This window comes from Prinia subflava, chromosome 1 (assembly GCF_021018805.1).
Source record: "Prinia subflava isolate CZ2003 ecotype Zambia chromosome 1, Cam_Psub_1.2, whole genome shotgun sequence".
Classification (NCBI taxonomy): Eukaryota; Metazoa; Chordata; class Aves; order Passeriformes; family Cisticolidae; genus Prinia; species Prinia subflava.
The window spans coordinates 73,055,344-73,071,741 of NC_086247.1; the positions used below are offsets into that span (position 1 = coordinate 73,055,344).

Genomic DNA, 16,398 nt, shown 5'->3' on the forward strand with positions numbered 1-16,398 from the left:
AGCCCAGGCAAAGAGCAGCAGGGCCAGGCGGGAAAGCAGCAGGCCAGGCAGGGGGCAGAGCTGCACTGGAGCAGCCAGCTGTCCCAGGAGCCTCAGTCCCCTGTCCCAGTGGCAGATGCTGGGGCTGCTGTGTTGCCCCACAGCTGGTGCAGCTGCGTGGCACACGCAGTGCTTCCGTCTCCTGTGCTCCTCAGCGCGTCTCGTTTCCTTACTCTGCATTCAGTGTACAAACGGCTTTTACTTGTAAGTGACCGCTCCTGCAGCCCAGACACAGCAGAAGTTCAATTGCCTAAGAAGCTGAAATACAAATACATATTGAAATACGTATTTAGGGCAGCATGAGGCTTAAAGAAGGGCTCCTAGTCTGACAGTCATTAACTGCAGCAAAACTGTCTGGCACTGGCTGAGGATTATTAAGTTTTCTGTAGGCTCTTTGAAGTGACATTTTCAGAATCGGTGGTTAAAATCATTTTTTTCAAAATGAGACATGTACTCCCAGTCTCCATCTCGGCTTCTCTGAAAGCAACACCATTATTCTCCTACCGTCAGCATCCCACCTCAAAATAATCTACAATATCTCCTCTCCCTGTTTTTCTCTTCCATTGCAGTGCAAGGGACATTATATTCTTCTGAGAGTATCATCCATTTTTTTTCCTTCAAAATACCACAGATGGCCTTGGTGACTTCTCTCTTCTTTCAAATGCACTTTTTGATGTGCATTGTTATCATCTTCTAATCACAGATCTTGTACCTTAATTTTTGCATCTCATGCCTTGATTTTAGCTATGAAGAGACACACAATGAGGGAAAGATACAGCTAATTACTTGCCAAATCTATTCAAGTGAGAAACAGCTAGGAAACTATCCCTGGTGGTTTTATAAAGTGCAAGTCTTGGATGTTTTAGGCCATCAGTGAGGCATTGCTTTACCTATCCATAATTAATTATTGATTTCCTGTTGTGTGAATTGCAAAAATGACAAGACCTAATCTGATGAATAAAATAGCTGCAAGAAAAGAGAACTGTATGTGAGGCAAAGCATGAAGGACAAGACTTCAGACATGGCAGAGTTCGTTATTCATTTTGCTAAGGTTATATGCAGCCGAAAAAACTTTCAAAACATTGCAATAAAATGAAATACATTCATTTCTCAAAGCATCACTTTGCCTCTTATACAGAAATAAAATTGGTTTAATGTATTTTAGAGGAAATGAAGGCAGTACTTGGCCCTTCAGCTAGAATTTCTGCTCTTCTATTTTCTCCAGCATAAGGTATATAAGCTATAATTTAAATTGTTAGAATCACAAAAGAACTATTCTTGCTTGTATCTTGTATGTACAAAAAGCCCTTGCCTGCAAGAAAATGTGTACATTGATTTTTGATTAGTATTGTAGTATTCATTCCAGTCATGCAATTCCACCTATCTTAATATGTATATGATCTAGAAATGCAACCTCTGGCTGTTGGCCACAAAATTTCAGGAGAGAGACAAGTACTACTTTATTTTCAGGGTCAGTTTCTTAAATCTTCTGTCCTTCCAAAAGATAGAAACCAATCAACACCTCTTAGTCTTGCTTTTCATGCATTAAACCATAAAATCAACCAGATACAACTTTTCTATTATACCTGTGAGTGTAAAACACACAAAAAATCATTATCAGAGTAAAATTTGCACCATTCTCCCTTATGGTAGAGAACATGGTAGTGTTGATGATACTGACTGTGATCAAGAGCCATGAGAAGTTTGTGCTCCCAAAGAGCAGCAGTGCAACTGAAAACAGAGGATCATTTTATTCAGATGTGGAGCTGTCTGATATAACAGGAATTAGTGCCTCTTCAGAAAACTCACTGAAGGAACTCAGGCTGTCCTTGTTTTTAGGTAAAAAGTTTGTGCATAATACACTTAAATCAGAGAGTTATTACTGCTAAGCTATGTGAGTTTAAGGATATTCTGCTTTGAACACGTAGTTCACCAGCACACATGGACATTAACAATGAGAAATGGACATTATTTTGTACTGATACACCTTTAACAGTTTCTGGTTCATGAAGTAAGTATTGTTAACTCAAAAAGAAACACGTTGTCGGACCAAAGACTACAACTCTCAATTTAGAGGATCCTCAACTTTCTGTAAAAGCACTCTGTACAATTAAAAGTAATAAAACCCATTCAGAAACTTCCAGTGAAAGTTCTCCTTTCTACTTTTTGCAGGAAGAAGGAGCTGCAGCTCTTTCATCAAGTAAAACTCCATCAGCAAGCAAAGGAAGTAAAATATTCAGAACAAAGCACATATACTACAAAAGAGACTCCTTTCAAAATATAAAGTTTCTTTCTTTTTTAAAATCTGAAATGGCAGACATATTTAGGGCATTTTTGAATTCTGTTAGCAGTTTTAGGAAGAAGGAAGAAATGTGAAGGACTTCCTAGTGTTTTTTCCCTCACCCATTACTAGATCATGTAGAACATCAAAGAACTGAATGCAGGGTATTGATGCAGAAGCTTAATATTTCATTGACCTTTGATTGAATTAACATGTACTGGCCATATTGAACAAACACTTTTGACCTCCTTATAAATCCCAGAAGAACGAGGATGATGATAGTGCAAGAACAGCAACACAGATCAACATCAGCAACAGACACCATGTTACGCATTGACTACCCCAGCTCGACTATTTACCTCTGAGACAGAAATATGCTGTGATTGACACAGGAATTAATTGATTTCCCTCCCCTCTGTGCTTCATGAGTGTGCTATTACTGTAAGTGAAAGTTTTACTGATCTGATCATTTGCAAAACTATAAGCAGCCACCCAATGCCATCCGACAAATCCGTTCGAGTCTGCTGAGAGGAACCGAGTTTCTCACCCATACTCTTTACTGCACATCTACTTTGATCTTGTGCCTGAACCTAGATGTGCAAATATTAAGCATACAAGTTAATTAAATATGACATTTTGTTCAGAATGGTAGAAATCATATTCCTTGAATGAATTTTGGAGAAAGATATTAACATCAATTAAAAATAGTTTCTCTTTGCATGTATCTTTAAAACACCTTTGAAAGTTTTGAGAAAGACTTCTGGATTTTTTTCAGTATTGTACATGTGAATCCAGCTAATTGTTGTTTGCCATTAATTAATGTTTATATTAGTTTTGAAATATTAAATACATTATTAAATAATTGAACAAAAAATGTTCCCAGTACCGAAAGACATGTAGTTAATTTTCTTAGGTCTCTATTTTCTATCCAAATATTAAAATCCAATTTTATTCTGAGGTACCATACTTTCGAAAAACCATCTGTAGATGTGACCTATGCATAACCTTCTGGATGCCTCCCCACAGCTCTACCCTAAGGATATTTCAGAAACTTCAGTTATACAATTCCCTTCAGAAAGAAGGCTTTAAGTTAAAGATACTGACTCCTGGGCTGCATTTTAAATTTCCTCTCCTTCAGAGAAGTTGAAAGGGTGGAGTACTGTGGGGACAGACTTTACGCAAGTATGAGATTAAATTTCTCTCTTCTAATTCTGTACTTTGCAACCTTAGAGTGGACTTGAGTTTTTAGGTGAACAATACCTCATCATTCTCTAATGAATCAGCTAGAGCTTATCATAAGACCCAGGATCAATGCTGAGGATGCTTTAGTGTCACATATATATGGCTCATCCTAGAGAATTGTTTGGAAAAACTTTAATTCTTTTCTCATTTGTTTAGCACCTCTTGAGTCTAGTAGATTTTGGATGAGAATGGCACCAGCTTCCATGCACTCCTTAGTGATTATCTGGAAGAATTACTGCTAAATTTGATTGTTCAATTATTGCTTGCTACAATGCTCAGTGCTAGAGGGAAGTACTATCATGCCTTTAATGCCCTCAGGTGAAAAGCAACAGTCAACTATAGCTGTAGACACTTTCTAAACTCACAACTAAAATGATTAAGGTTTATTCCTTTACCCATTCCCAATGTCTCCTTGTTTGGACACAGAATTACAGAATCACAGAATCTCCTGAGTTGGAAGGGACCCATGAGAATCAAGTCCAACCCTTGCTCCTGCACAGGGCCACCCCAAGAGTGACACCGTGTGCCTGCCAGCGTTGTCCAAACAGTTCTTGAACTCTGTCAGGCCTGGTGCTGTGACCACTGCCCTGGGGAGCTGTTCCAGTGCTCAACCACGCTCCGTGTGAAGAAACTTTACATAATATCCAACCTATGGGTAGTGTGGGCATCACACTTAAAGGAAGAATCTTCCAAGTACTCTGTCTTGCGCTCAAGTTTTACATCCACACAGCCTGTTTGTATATACCTGTACATGTATGTACATAGAGGTATTTACCACCAAACATAGAGATACCTTGTCCAACAGACAGACAAGTATTTGCAAAAAAAAAAAAAAAAAAAAAAAATCATTAGTTTTGCTCTAATTTTGCTCAGTGAACACACCTGTTTTTTTTTTTCAAAATCTCATTCATTATTGAAATAGTAATAGTAAGGGCAGGTCTGTTTTCATCAAAAATGATCATCGGTGTTGAATTTTCAATTCAGCCCAGACTATCTTAGATTACTATTAATATTTTCAATATCATCACAGACATGGAAAATGTTTCAGAGAGAAACATGTAGATACTGAAACATAACTAGAGGAATGGTAGGTGATACTGCATACTAAACGAATCTTTGTTGAGGGCATCACAAAGAATTTGACTATGTAAAATGCAAAATTATTAAAATAAATTATTATTATTAATATAGAGTAAATTATGGAATCCAGAGGGATAAAACAGTTGAGAACATCTCCTTCTAACAGCTGATGTCAAAACAGGTGATTTGATATTTTTCCATGTGTTGTCATTGTGACATAGGTAAGAACACGAATATTTTGGATTGCAAAATATTTTCTACCCTCTTTAGGCCACGCAAAATATATTTTTATAATAGTAATCGAAAGAAGTACAAAAAATATTACTTGAGATGATGAAAAAGCCAAGGAAATCAGAACATATTCACTTGACACCCCAAGTGAAATTATAATTATGGGCATTAAAATGAAATCAAAACAAAATTCAGTTTGACTTAGCACTTTGTAATATTTTGATCTTTTTAAAATTTGTTTTTCTTTAAAAAGTAGCCAAAAGATTTCAAATGGTAGTGCAGCTAGGTGGAAACAATATGTGTTTTGTCAAATGATGAGATTTTTCTCTCTCTATTTTTGAAAATCCAAGAGTGGTTTTTACATCACTTTTTCCCTGTGTGAATATTCCTGACTACTTCTGCATAAGCCTAAGAGTTTGCCTCTATATGTCAGTTCGATTTATTGTCATAATTTCCCCTTTAGGACTCATGATTTATCTCATGATATGTAAATTCCTATTGTATAGACAAATAGGGTGTTATTCAAGCAGACAATTGGCAGTCAAAAAGCCAGAAATGTTAAAATTTTCTTGCCAAAGGTTTGAATGATTCTTAAAAAAACAAACCCTAGGAAGGTTTATGCAATCAAAAGAGGAAGTTAAATGGTGAGTTTAAATATACCAGGATGCTGTCTAGTGCAAATTATGTTGAAAAAGTAGCATTAAGATAAAAACAAAGTTCCAGACTATGATATCATTGCTCACTGAAGAGGTTTTCATGTCTCTAAGAAATAATGTGAAAAGATTATCATATTATTCTTTGCTCTGCAGCAACTACCTGTTATTTCCTGCAGAATACAAAATATGCCTTTGCTTTAATGATGAAATTCTTCATATTTGTGCATGCATTGGGATAGGCACACCTATCTTACATGAACACTGGAAAATAATACTCAGCATAAAATGCAGAATTAAGATTGCACACACACACAAATCAGTAATGCCAACTTTTGCTCTAGTACTGAATCCAATGACAATTTCATGATTCAGTATTTCACAAGATTGCCAACTGATAAAAAGCTACATTTAAAATGCTCAACTAAAGGCAAATCACATGTTTCTTAAGAAAGAAAAGAAGGAAAGTATATATTTGAACACTATAACTCTTCTGCTATATTGGTTATAGACTCTCTACTAAAATCATTCATATGATGCTTTTAAAAGGCTTGACAGTATTTTACTTAGGCAGAAAATTTCCACATTTCCTTTATTTAAAGTCAATTTAGGATTTTGCCTAGTTCCTAATTAACAAAAGAAAGTAATGCAATGTATCAGATGATGAAATGCTGGGTGTTTTAACTATATTCCTGTTAGCTAAAGATGAAAAAGATTTACTCTAACCTTGGAAGATAGTTATGTCTAGAGTATTTAAATGGGAACTTCTCTGACGTCTTCTCTTTTCCAGGCAAACTTAGTGCAAAAGAACCCAAAAAAATGAAAGAAACAGCACAGCTGCTATGTTCTGTGGGGCCAGGAAAAACATGTAAATTCCAATTTGCTCTAAATATTTTATCAGAGATAATACACAGACATATCTGTATGACTGTGTATATATATCCGTATATGTATATTTTTATATATATATTTTTATATATATATATATATATATACACACACTCACAGCCATAGTACACAGACATAAACACACTCCCTCCATGGACTTACTAGAATGTTGTGCACATGTAAAAGGTATTTTGGTTTTGCCATAATGCCACAAAGTAATATTTTATTAAGAAAAAGAAATTAAAAAGAAAAAAAATAATACACTTGGTTAAGGACATGGAATTTTAGTACCTCAAATTAAAGACTGCCCCTAACAAAAAAGCCCCCACAAACAACCCAAACTCAAAAAACCCCCACAAAAACAAAAACAACCCCCTCCCCCCCAAAAAAAGGCCAGTCCTGCTAATTCTGTCTGAAGGAAATCTACATTATCACTCTTAATAGAGATTTTGAAAATTAGCATTTTAAGAATTTAATTGACTTCTGGACACACTAATTTTTCTACAGATGTGCCAGTTTACCTGGGATCCCCTTAATGAAATGTCTAGCTATTGCTTTTTTTCTTAAGAGATGCCATTGTGCCAGAAAACAAAGCAAAGTGCTTGATAAATTTAATCTGCTGTTGCAACATAGTGCTTATCAGCACCGTCCTTTCTCTTCGAAAGGTTCAGAGGATCAGGATAAAGATCACAGAAATGCTAGGAGGATTGTCAGGGAGCTGAATGTAACGCACTTGTTCCTCTCACTGCTATGTGCTGTCCCCAGAGAAATCAGAAGTCTGCACACCTTCCTTGCATGTACTCTCCTAAGTGAAGTGAGACTTTCCATCTAGAACCTACAGGGTTTGGTGAATTAAACTGTGCAACTCAAAAACATATTCTTCAGTTAAGCTTTGTTACTTTGGATTCAGTGGTCTCCTGTGGAACTGCTTTGGGTACAAATCTCAGTATGCATGAAACACAACAATTCAAGAGTGGTCAGCTGACAGCCAGAATACCTGGGTTGGGGAATAGATTCTGGTTTCTTGGCTCTGGGAGAGAGTATGCTGAGCGTGCCATGACCCAGAGTCGTGGGTTGGTGAAAATCCTCTGTCATCAGTCACACTGAAGCTTGGGGACGCCCACTGCCATAAATCAATCAATCAGACAATGATTTATTAATCAGGTATTTGCATTTTCATAGTTAATATAAAAATGGGCTCTAGACAATGCCTTCTCTATAATGATACTTTAGATTCATATTATGGAAGGGAGTTTATCTTAAATTAATTCATCCTTTTTCTAAGACGGTGACATATTAATCTGAAAAAGCTTTTGCCAATTGTACAGAAATAAATTAAGCCCTGCTGAAAGATCAGCACTGCAAAGTACATATGCTCATGACCAATCTGAACACATGAATAGTTCCTTCAAGTCAAGCCACTATTTTTGAGGAATTATTACGCTCTGGATTTAGATCTCTAATGTAGGGTTTAAGTTCTGCACAGACCTTTTCACTAGATAAATTTAACCTAAACCAGCTTCCTTCTGGGGGATGTCTGACTGATAATAATAACCTTACCAGAAGAAAATCCAAATGATGTGTCCCAAGTCTACACGATAGGACAAGGTAATTAACATTTTTAAAAGGTGAGTAGGTATATTTTATTTAAGAAAAGACTTTAGATTCTAAAATGCCTTGAGACTAGAGTTTTGAAGTTTAATGCTGTCAATTTTCATGGAACATTTAGTCATAAAGGACTTTCTCATAAAGTCATCCTTCTATTACTATGGAAGTCACATGAAAAGCAAGTCTTTCTCTACATCCACACTGCCTTGACTGCTTCAAAGACTTCAGGCAAGTCTATGTATTTTTTCCAGCCAATGACAGATGAGGCCATCTTTAGAGTGACTCCATTGAATGGCTATCACAAAAGTATTCCTGCTGTAAATGGCACAATACACGCTGAAGGACGACCGCCCTCCACAGCCGCCCCGGCTTCCTGCGTTGGGTGGGATTTTCATTCAGGCCAGGCAAATGGGACAAACATTTCTAATATTCCGTGCAGAACAGAAACCTACCACAATAAATGGGAAAGAAAAATATTTTCTACAAATTCATCATGATCTCTACTTACGCACTGGAAGACAGAGTAAGTGTAAACATAATGATAGAATGTAAACATATTTTGTTGGAGCCTAAGTGGTTAGGCAAAGCAGACCAATTAATAGAAAACATATTCTTCCTGACAGCTCCTCCAGCTCTTTAATACTACACACACTTAATGCTAATTGAAGCTTGTTTTTAGCTAATAAATTTTCTTTCATGTTAAGGTCATTTAGCACAACCCTTTTGCTCAAATTTCCTCATGTAATTTAACAAGCTATCTGTATTTAAGAGTAGTTGGCTATTTTCTTGAATACTGACAGAGACAAGAGTTTACCAGCTAAAGGAAATTTGCTCCCGTAGTCACATCTGTATTTTCTCAGGTGTCCCCAAACCTTCAACCAGTGAATACCCTAGAGACTGGGGTGGAGGTCAGCGATACTGAGTTAAAAATAGGTACCTTTAAAGAAGTAGCAGTAGCTCCTTGCACCTTGCTGAAGAAGCTAAGTATAAATGGGGCAGGATCTCTTTCTGGATGCTGTAAGCAGCACGTATTTCTCCTGCTTACTCTATAATACAAGACCCTGGAAGAGGAGGGGTGTACCAGGAAGCATGGGAACAAAAAACACAGCTCTGCAAACAGTGCATAAGATATTGTGGACTTAAAGAGCATCCACACCAATCCCCAACTCTGGACTTCTGTCAGTGCAGTTATCTTCTGCCAGCTGTAGGAAGCTCCTTGCAATGTTGAGCAAAATTAGAAAAGTGGAAGAGGTTCTCATGTTTTTGCTGATTCAGTCATACTTGGACTAAATATATTGACTGCTACTGTATCAGCAGTAAACATGTATTACCTTCTTTGCCCATTAATACAAAGAATAATACTTCTATTCTTTTTACAACTTCTTACTTTATTGTGAACGTGCAGCTCTAAAATATGCCACAATTCAAACTATTTGATTACATTGTTTCTCAAACAGAAGATAAGTGCTGCTGCTTTCACTTAACTATAAAGGGATGCTAACAATTTCCTTGTATTACAATACAAAATTGTGTCTCTGTTGGCCAATTCTTTGAAAGCAATTGTATAGATGGTTTGGTACATGGGAGCAAATTGCTGATGGTTATGCAATGGGATTTACCTGCACTTCAAAGAAAGGTTGTGCAAGTGCAAGATACTGCAAAGTGCTGATCATATTACACTGTATGTTCACTCATTTTTACTCATACATATATATTTTAATGGGACAAAACAAAGATTGCATTGATCCAGCATCTTTTTGTTACATAAGTAGCTGACTATTAGTATAATGCAAACTTCTCTAATTTTTCTGTCATGAAACCATTGCCATTGCCTTCCAAACGTGGTTAAACTCAGACAGCCAGCGTAAGAGTCAGCCTATTACAGGCAAGTTTAATAAATATTATCATTTTATAAAGATTATTGTATGTATTTCAACAAAAAAGGAGTATTTAAAATTAACTATCTGAACATTTTGATTAGAAGAAACTATATTTATACAAGACTTAACAGCACATATAATGGCATGTAGTTAGTATGCAAACATGTAGCAGGGACTGATCTTCATTTTAAGATTTTGTGTATGAACTAAGTAATATAGACATGAACACAATCCTCTTCCTGATAATATAGATGATCTGTCTGCTGTGACTGTCCTGGAAGCTACCTCTAAAGCTAGCCTGTCCTATTTTCCTTATCACAAGTAAGTATTTGCGGCCATGGAAAATGCTTTTGTAAGCATGCAAGGTACTTAGTACCTGAGCATGCTTAGTATGTAAGTCCATCACCAGCAGTCACACCAGCAGCCAACAGTGTCCCTTAGGTAGCAGGAAACTCAGCAGCCACACAGCACAAACATTATTATCTCCTGCATGGAGCAATCCCAGAAACTGCTTTTCCATCACAGCCTGTATATACAGACAGAAGGTTGGACAGGAGCCAGACATTGTAAGAACCTCGAAGAGATTATGGTGCAGAACAGCTCAGCCTCTACAGTGCAGCCACCCACATGCACAGGAGTCAGGCTATGCATGCTTGCAGTGTCTGACTGCCTCAGATCAAGAAAAGCCTAGCTCATGTTTGTTCCCAACTCTCAGTGGGACAGTTGAGGACCAGCTTGTTACTTGGAACATCTTCACATATGGTAACTCTAGGGCTGCCAAGGATGACTGAATATACTGGAAGTGAACAATGGGAGAGACTCAGTAATCATCTTCCTCACTCATCAGACTTGACACAAGCAGGGCTGAGGCATGCAAAAGAACAGTACTTCACACAGTAGGTCAGCTTCTGCCAGCTTGAGATTTGGTGCACACGTTTCATGTAACTAAGCTATTTTCTTGTGCAGAATACACGCAACACAGACCACACCACTGTGAACCTTCCCTCCTTCACCGTCCTTATGCCTCAGCCTTAACTAGGGCCTGAACTGAGGATGCCACGTGAAGTCTTAGCTCTCTCTGATGAGATTCCAAATACAAATATCACTTATATAAGATGTGACATTCCAAGCAAGAACACACTGAAGAACTAAAACTGCAGGCTGATACTCACATGGAATGTATTTCAGTTCGGAAATATTCAGCAAGAATTACTGTAAATGTTTTCATTTACTAAGCAGACACATGTTTAAAAAGCTACATAGAATGTTGTTTCACAGTGTTGTATTACTCTACTGCAATTCATTTTCAAGAGGTTAGCAGCCCTGTGGGAATAGCATGGTACTATGGACTCAACAAGTGTCTGAAAACCAAGTAAATGATGCCACTGTCTGCTGGCTGATTAGAAACAAAGCTACCAAGTTTCAGCCCAGCTCCATATACAGCTGGTCCCTAAGCACCACTCCTTCAGATACTCTTGTTTACAATCTCATGAGGAAATTTGGGCGCTGAAGGGCTGGAAATCTGGTAATCTCAGAAGAAGGTGAGGAGGTGTAAGAAGGACTGTTCCAGTAGGAAAGTTTATTCTATGAACAGAGGATTTCACTCTCCAGGGCTGTCAGATTCAGCACCTTTTGTATGAATTTATTTTACACTCAAATTCATACCCCCTTTTCAACACCACACATATTTTCAAAGGGCATTTTTATGTTAAAAGTAGAAATTAAGGGAAAAAAAAAAGAACTCCAAGTATCTGAAACTTTAAACTCTAAGTGAATTTCCAGTCACATAAACAAATATTTTCGTCTAAAGTCTCTCAGCCCCCAAATCTGGATAACAGTATGAAAGATGATAAATCTAAAATACCCAAGCCTTACCTTCTTGTAGAGACTTCTCAGGTCTCTGTACTGCCACATACTACTGAGGACCTGAGATGCTGCTTTCACCACTTTAGGCGAATGCCTGTTACACACATACATTGAAAAGGGAGAGAGAAAAAAAAAAGAGTGAGAAAGAGACTCTTAAGTAAAGGACACCATTCATTCCAATTTTCAAATGCATCGCTATGGATTCAAACCCACAAATAAAGTGTGTTTCAAGTATGCCATAAGATCTTTGCTTGGCATCTTGGAGATCAATGTGTTTTTAAGCAAAGGCAATATATATTATTTCTATAGTACTAATCAATCAGTGAGGAGCAAAACTTGTGCATTTGAGTACACACAGGGATTTCTGCTGAGAGCATAGTAAGAGGAATAGGAGGTAGCAATTGGCAAAATTGTTGAGAACCCAACTGGCATTACGTGCATCTAAGATTGGCTACAACTTTTGGCATAAAGGACAAGGAGTCAGAGCAGAATTTATTTCTCTGCAAGTTGCTGAACTCCTGCTCAGGAACAGTGTGCTAAACTCATGAAGCTCCTCTCAGCAGTGGCCAAAAGAAACTCTAGATGGGTGATGAGCACTGGTTTTGAAATGCAGAGCCAAGATGCAGAAATACAACTGATTACAAAAAGTTATGATAAATTTCATTAGGAATTCAAATGTGGACTAGGATTTTGCTCACACCATTATCCTTTAACGACAGCAATACAATGTCGTGTTGAAAATCGTGTAACTTCACATGGTCTTCCTCTTCAGACAAGTTTTGAAAGAAAATCTAAACTATTGTTACAATCAGTTGGTGTCATATATTCCTGCTGGAATAGGTAATTAAAAAAATCTAAATCAGAGAGTATTCATTTCGGTGAGGGTCAAACAGAAAAGGACCAGGAAGATAACCCAGCCCATTAAGGAAGCATACACTGTGCCGGATCAAAAATACATATAAAGCAGTAGAACACTAAAAAACCTTGCAAAGGCCCAAGTCCAGATGAGGACTGAAGGAGTTCGGGGCAGTCATTGAGGTGATATATGTTTTACCCAGAAGAGGCATATGGTTTGAAACATCAAAGAGAAACCAGAAAACCAGCAGCAAGCACACATTACTGCTTTGGGCAGGGACCAGGCTTTGGTTCATTCTGTGACTTCTGAGAAGGATCACTGGTAGGCTGACATGCAAGCTGGTAAAGTGTTGTTATGACACAACTGATTTATTAATAAAACATTTCCCTAGTAATTTATTTGGTGCTTTTTTCCCACTTCTATTGCATTTCTCACCTAGAGTACAGCAGTAGGTGGGTAATTGGTGAGTAAACAGGATTTTGATAAGCCCTTTCAAGTATAATTGTTTTTATTATACTTCCAGCTGTACTGGCTAGTGGGGTGCTGGTAAGCATGGAATAACCAGGAAAATAACTGTGCCAACCACTCCATGAGTACTGAGGAGAGGCAGGAGCTATGTGAAGCTGATAGGGCCTTGGCCAATGTAAAAAACCTTATGAACACCATGGAGTCATACAGGGAGAACACTTAAACCCTGGGCATATTCCAAAGGCTATCAGGGCCAGCCATACTACTGGCACTGATACATACCAGGGTGCATGGCCAGTTCAGTATCCTGCACATTCAGAAGCAGTTGCTTCATACTGGACAAAATGATTTCATACAGAAGTGGTTTACTGTATTAAAGTGAGCATGTCAGAATTTTGTATCAGTCCAACAACCAGCAATTTCGGTTTTCAAGCAATGAATTACCTGTAAGAAACCAAACCAAACCAATAGCACAAAGTACTGACATTTCTGAAAGCTAAAAAATGGAACTTTTACTTAAGATGGGCACTTGCAGCACTTTGTGTTGACAGGTTTTCTTCTTCTAGAAGTGCACAGCCTGTAAAAATAGTAACACGGGACTGCAGGTCAAAGTACTTGGGAGGAGGGATACATATAATGACTTGGAATGGCATTTTGGAATTACTCTGCTCTACACTAATTAGAAATAGATGTCTTTCACATTTATGAGGGATACTCAGACAGGGAATTATGCTTTTGGATTCTCCTAAAACTGCTCATGATACTTCAAAAATTACACACTCAACAGGTATTAGTACTCTTTACCAGATAATGAACAAGTAGACAAATGCATTATTCTGAGGAAATACACATTCAGCTTAAGAGAAATGGATATGAACCTGCTTGCATTTGATCTAGAAAATATATTAGAAAATTTAGGTAGATTTAGTAATAACAAAATGCAAATATAAATAAATTGGCAGAGCATGTGGAGCTCCTACAACTGGAATCACATACTTGGTCACACTACTTTTTACCCTTTAGGATTTGAATGCAAGAATGTTTCAACAATGAATTTGGTATGAAAGGAAAGGGGTGACAATAGAGGAAAAGAAATGTGAATAAATTATATTGGCAATGCTCTGATCACATAGGCGAGCATAAGTTCTCATACCAAATGTAGGGTGCATAAATCTTTCCTTCAGGTTGTGGCCTGGCTTTGTGGGGCTCTTTAAGAGCTCTGATGCTGCAGTAGGCTGTGTGATGACAGCTCCGAGCAGGTGGACTGATGGGTTTTGTACACTACAGTGAAGGCTTTTTTGCCATAGTCCCATTGCACTATACTTCATCAGGTTGACAAATATGAGAACCAGGCTATCTGTTTTAGGCAAAAGAAGGATAAAGAGTGAACTCTTCATGAAGAGTGTGTACATAGCCAAACAGACAAGATGAAACCATAGCTGTTCTGAAAATGTCACATTTGTGTGCAAGACATTTTTTGCCTCACAAAGCAGCCTAATGGCTCTCTCAGAAGCAACCAGTGAGAAAATCCATGTATCTACTACCAAGCTGGTGGCAGGGAAAAGGGTGCTGTGAAGAAGGACAGTGACTTTACATTCTTTACTCCTAGATCAAGAGGAGCCGTACCAGAACTGTGGTGAGGTCCTTCCTTTCAAAGGTCCCCTCCACCTGCATGCCACGCCTTGTGCAGGGTGCAACCCAACTACTCTGATCCCTAATGTTTATCAGGCTCTTCTGCAATTGCTTAGAGGTAGGGGTTACTGTAGATAGTTACTCTTCCTTAAAATGCACATGGAGTGCACTCCCTGCACTGCTGATGGCACATCAAAAATAAACCAAAGCAGAGGGAGACTTTTGGTATTGGCACTGTCTGTTTCTTGTCACACTTCACACTGGGCATGTGATTTCTGATGGAACGGAAGGATTCAACTCGCAATTGCACAGAGAAGGCAAACACATTCAGGGCCAGTAATCACTACTGGAGAGGTTAAAAAGGTGCAAGGGGATTTGCAAAACGTACTTGTCTCCTTTACTCTTAGATATGCCAACCAGTTTCTCAATGCCGCCTGCGTCTCGTAAGGCCTTGGCATTCTCCATGTTTTTAGTGATGACTTCATGCAGGGTGCAGCAAATGGCAGTAACGGTGTCATCAGACATGGCCTTGCTTGCTGAGCTGTTGCTGTTGTTAGCGCCTGGCAGTCGGTGGACCAGATCCCTCATGGCATACTTGCCTTTGTTGAAAGAAAACGAAGGGAGAATTCAGAAGACACAGCAATAAAGGGTGACGGAGAAGTACAGGGAAAACACGCACGACTAATAGCACCATTTGCATCATTGAATGTCATCTAATTGGACACTGATATTATTTTGGAGCAAGCCGTATTTATATGATTGCATGTTCAAGCACTTCACACATTACTCTGCTAATGCTTCCATACTGCATCAGTCAGAGACTTCCAATTTGGCCACAGCACACCTGACTCAGAATGGAACTATGATGGTAAAGGCCAAGAAAATCCATAAAGATAACCTGAAACCACAATTCACAGAACTTGGCAAGTCCTCATCTCCCACCAAGCAACTCACAGCTTGTTACCATAAATTGCATGTGCATCAATTGTCAAAACCACAACAGTGAATACCAACAAACCCAATGATGTTGTTATTTGGGAAAAGGTCTTCTCTGAAGATGTCTTCACTGTACAAGGTTAATTCTGTTCCACATGCAGCGAATTAACTGGGTTTGATAGTGTTTCTTAGACTGTATTGCTCAAGAGGACACCATCTTGTTCACCCATCCTTAGTTGTATGCACCGTACTGACCAGAAAAGGAGTCTTTCTGACATCTATTCCAGTCTGGCATTTTGCAAGGTTTTACTGAATAAAACACTAACCCTCAGAACTTAAAATCTCCTAAAATGAAATGAATTTTTAAAACAGTCACATCAAACATTTAAAGAAATTGATGTGAAAGAAACTCTGTCAATTATGTTTGGGCTTGATGATCTTTTTCAACCTAAATAATTCTAAGATTATTATAATTTTTATCTTTAAGATTATTATAATTTTTATGCTTAAATAAACAGATTTGTTTTTCAAAATTGCACCGAGAAGTCATGTAGTGCTTGTGAAAATAATAAAAAAGCAGCTTCTGAGAATATATATATATATCTGGCAGGATTAGCACCAGCACAGATACACAAGAAGCCTCACATCAGTTCTAGAGGATTGCTATTATGGTGAATGGCTGCTCAGTCCTTCAGTGTGATGAAGAGAAGATCAGAGAAGGCAAAGGCCTGATGAAAT

At 38.0% G+C, this 16,398-nt stretch overlaps 1 protein-coding gene across 13 annotated transcripts in view; it reads right to left on the reverse strand.

Annotated features, from left to right (window-relative positions):
- CTNND2 (catenin delta 2) overlaps positions 1-16,398 on the reverse strand; it is a 640,487-nt gene that overhangs the window by 20,647 nt on the left and 603,442 nt on the right. For 11 of the 13 annotated variants that reach the window (XR_010080727.1, XM_063400030.1, XM_063400087.1 and 8 more), the window contains 3 exons: positions 15,113-15,323; positions 11,778-11,862; positions 7,412-7,537 (listed from right to left, as the gene is read on the reverse strand). Coding sequence is in view for 12 of the 13 variants with exons in the window: in XM_063400030.1 (XP_063256100.1) it covers positions 7,412-7,537; positions 11,778-11,862; positions 15,113-15,323 (422 nt within the window). In the remaining variant the exon portion in view is untranslated. The remainder of the gene's footprint in view (positions 1-7,411; positions 7,538-11,777; positions 11,863-15,112; positions 15,324-16,398) is intronic. The other 2 variants (XM_063400051.1, XM_063400040.1) reach the window with 1 other exon arrangement.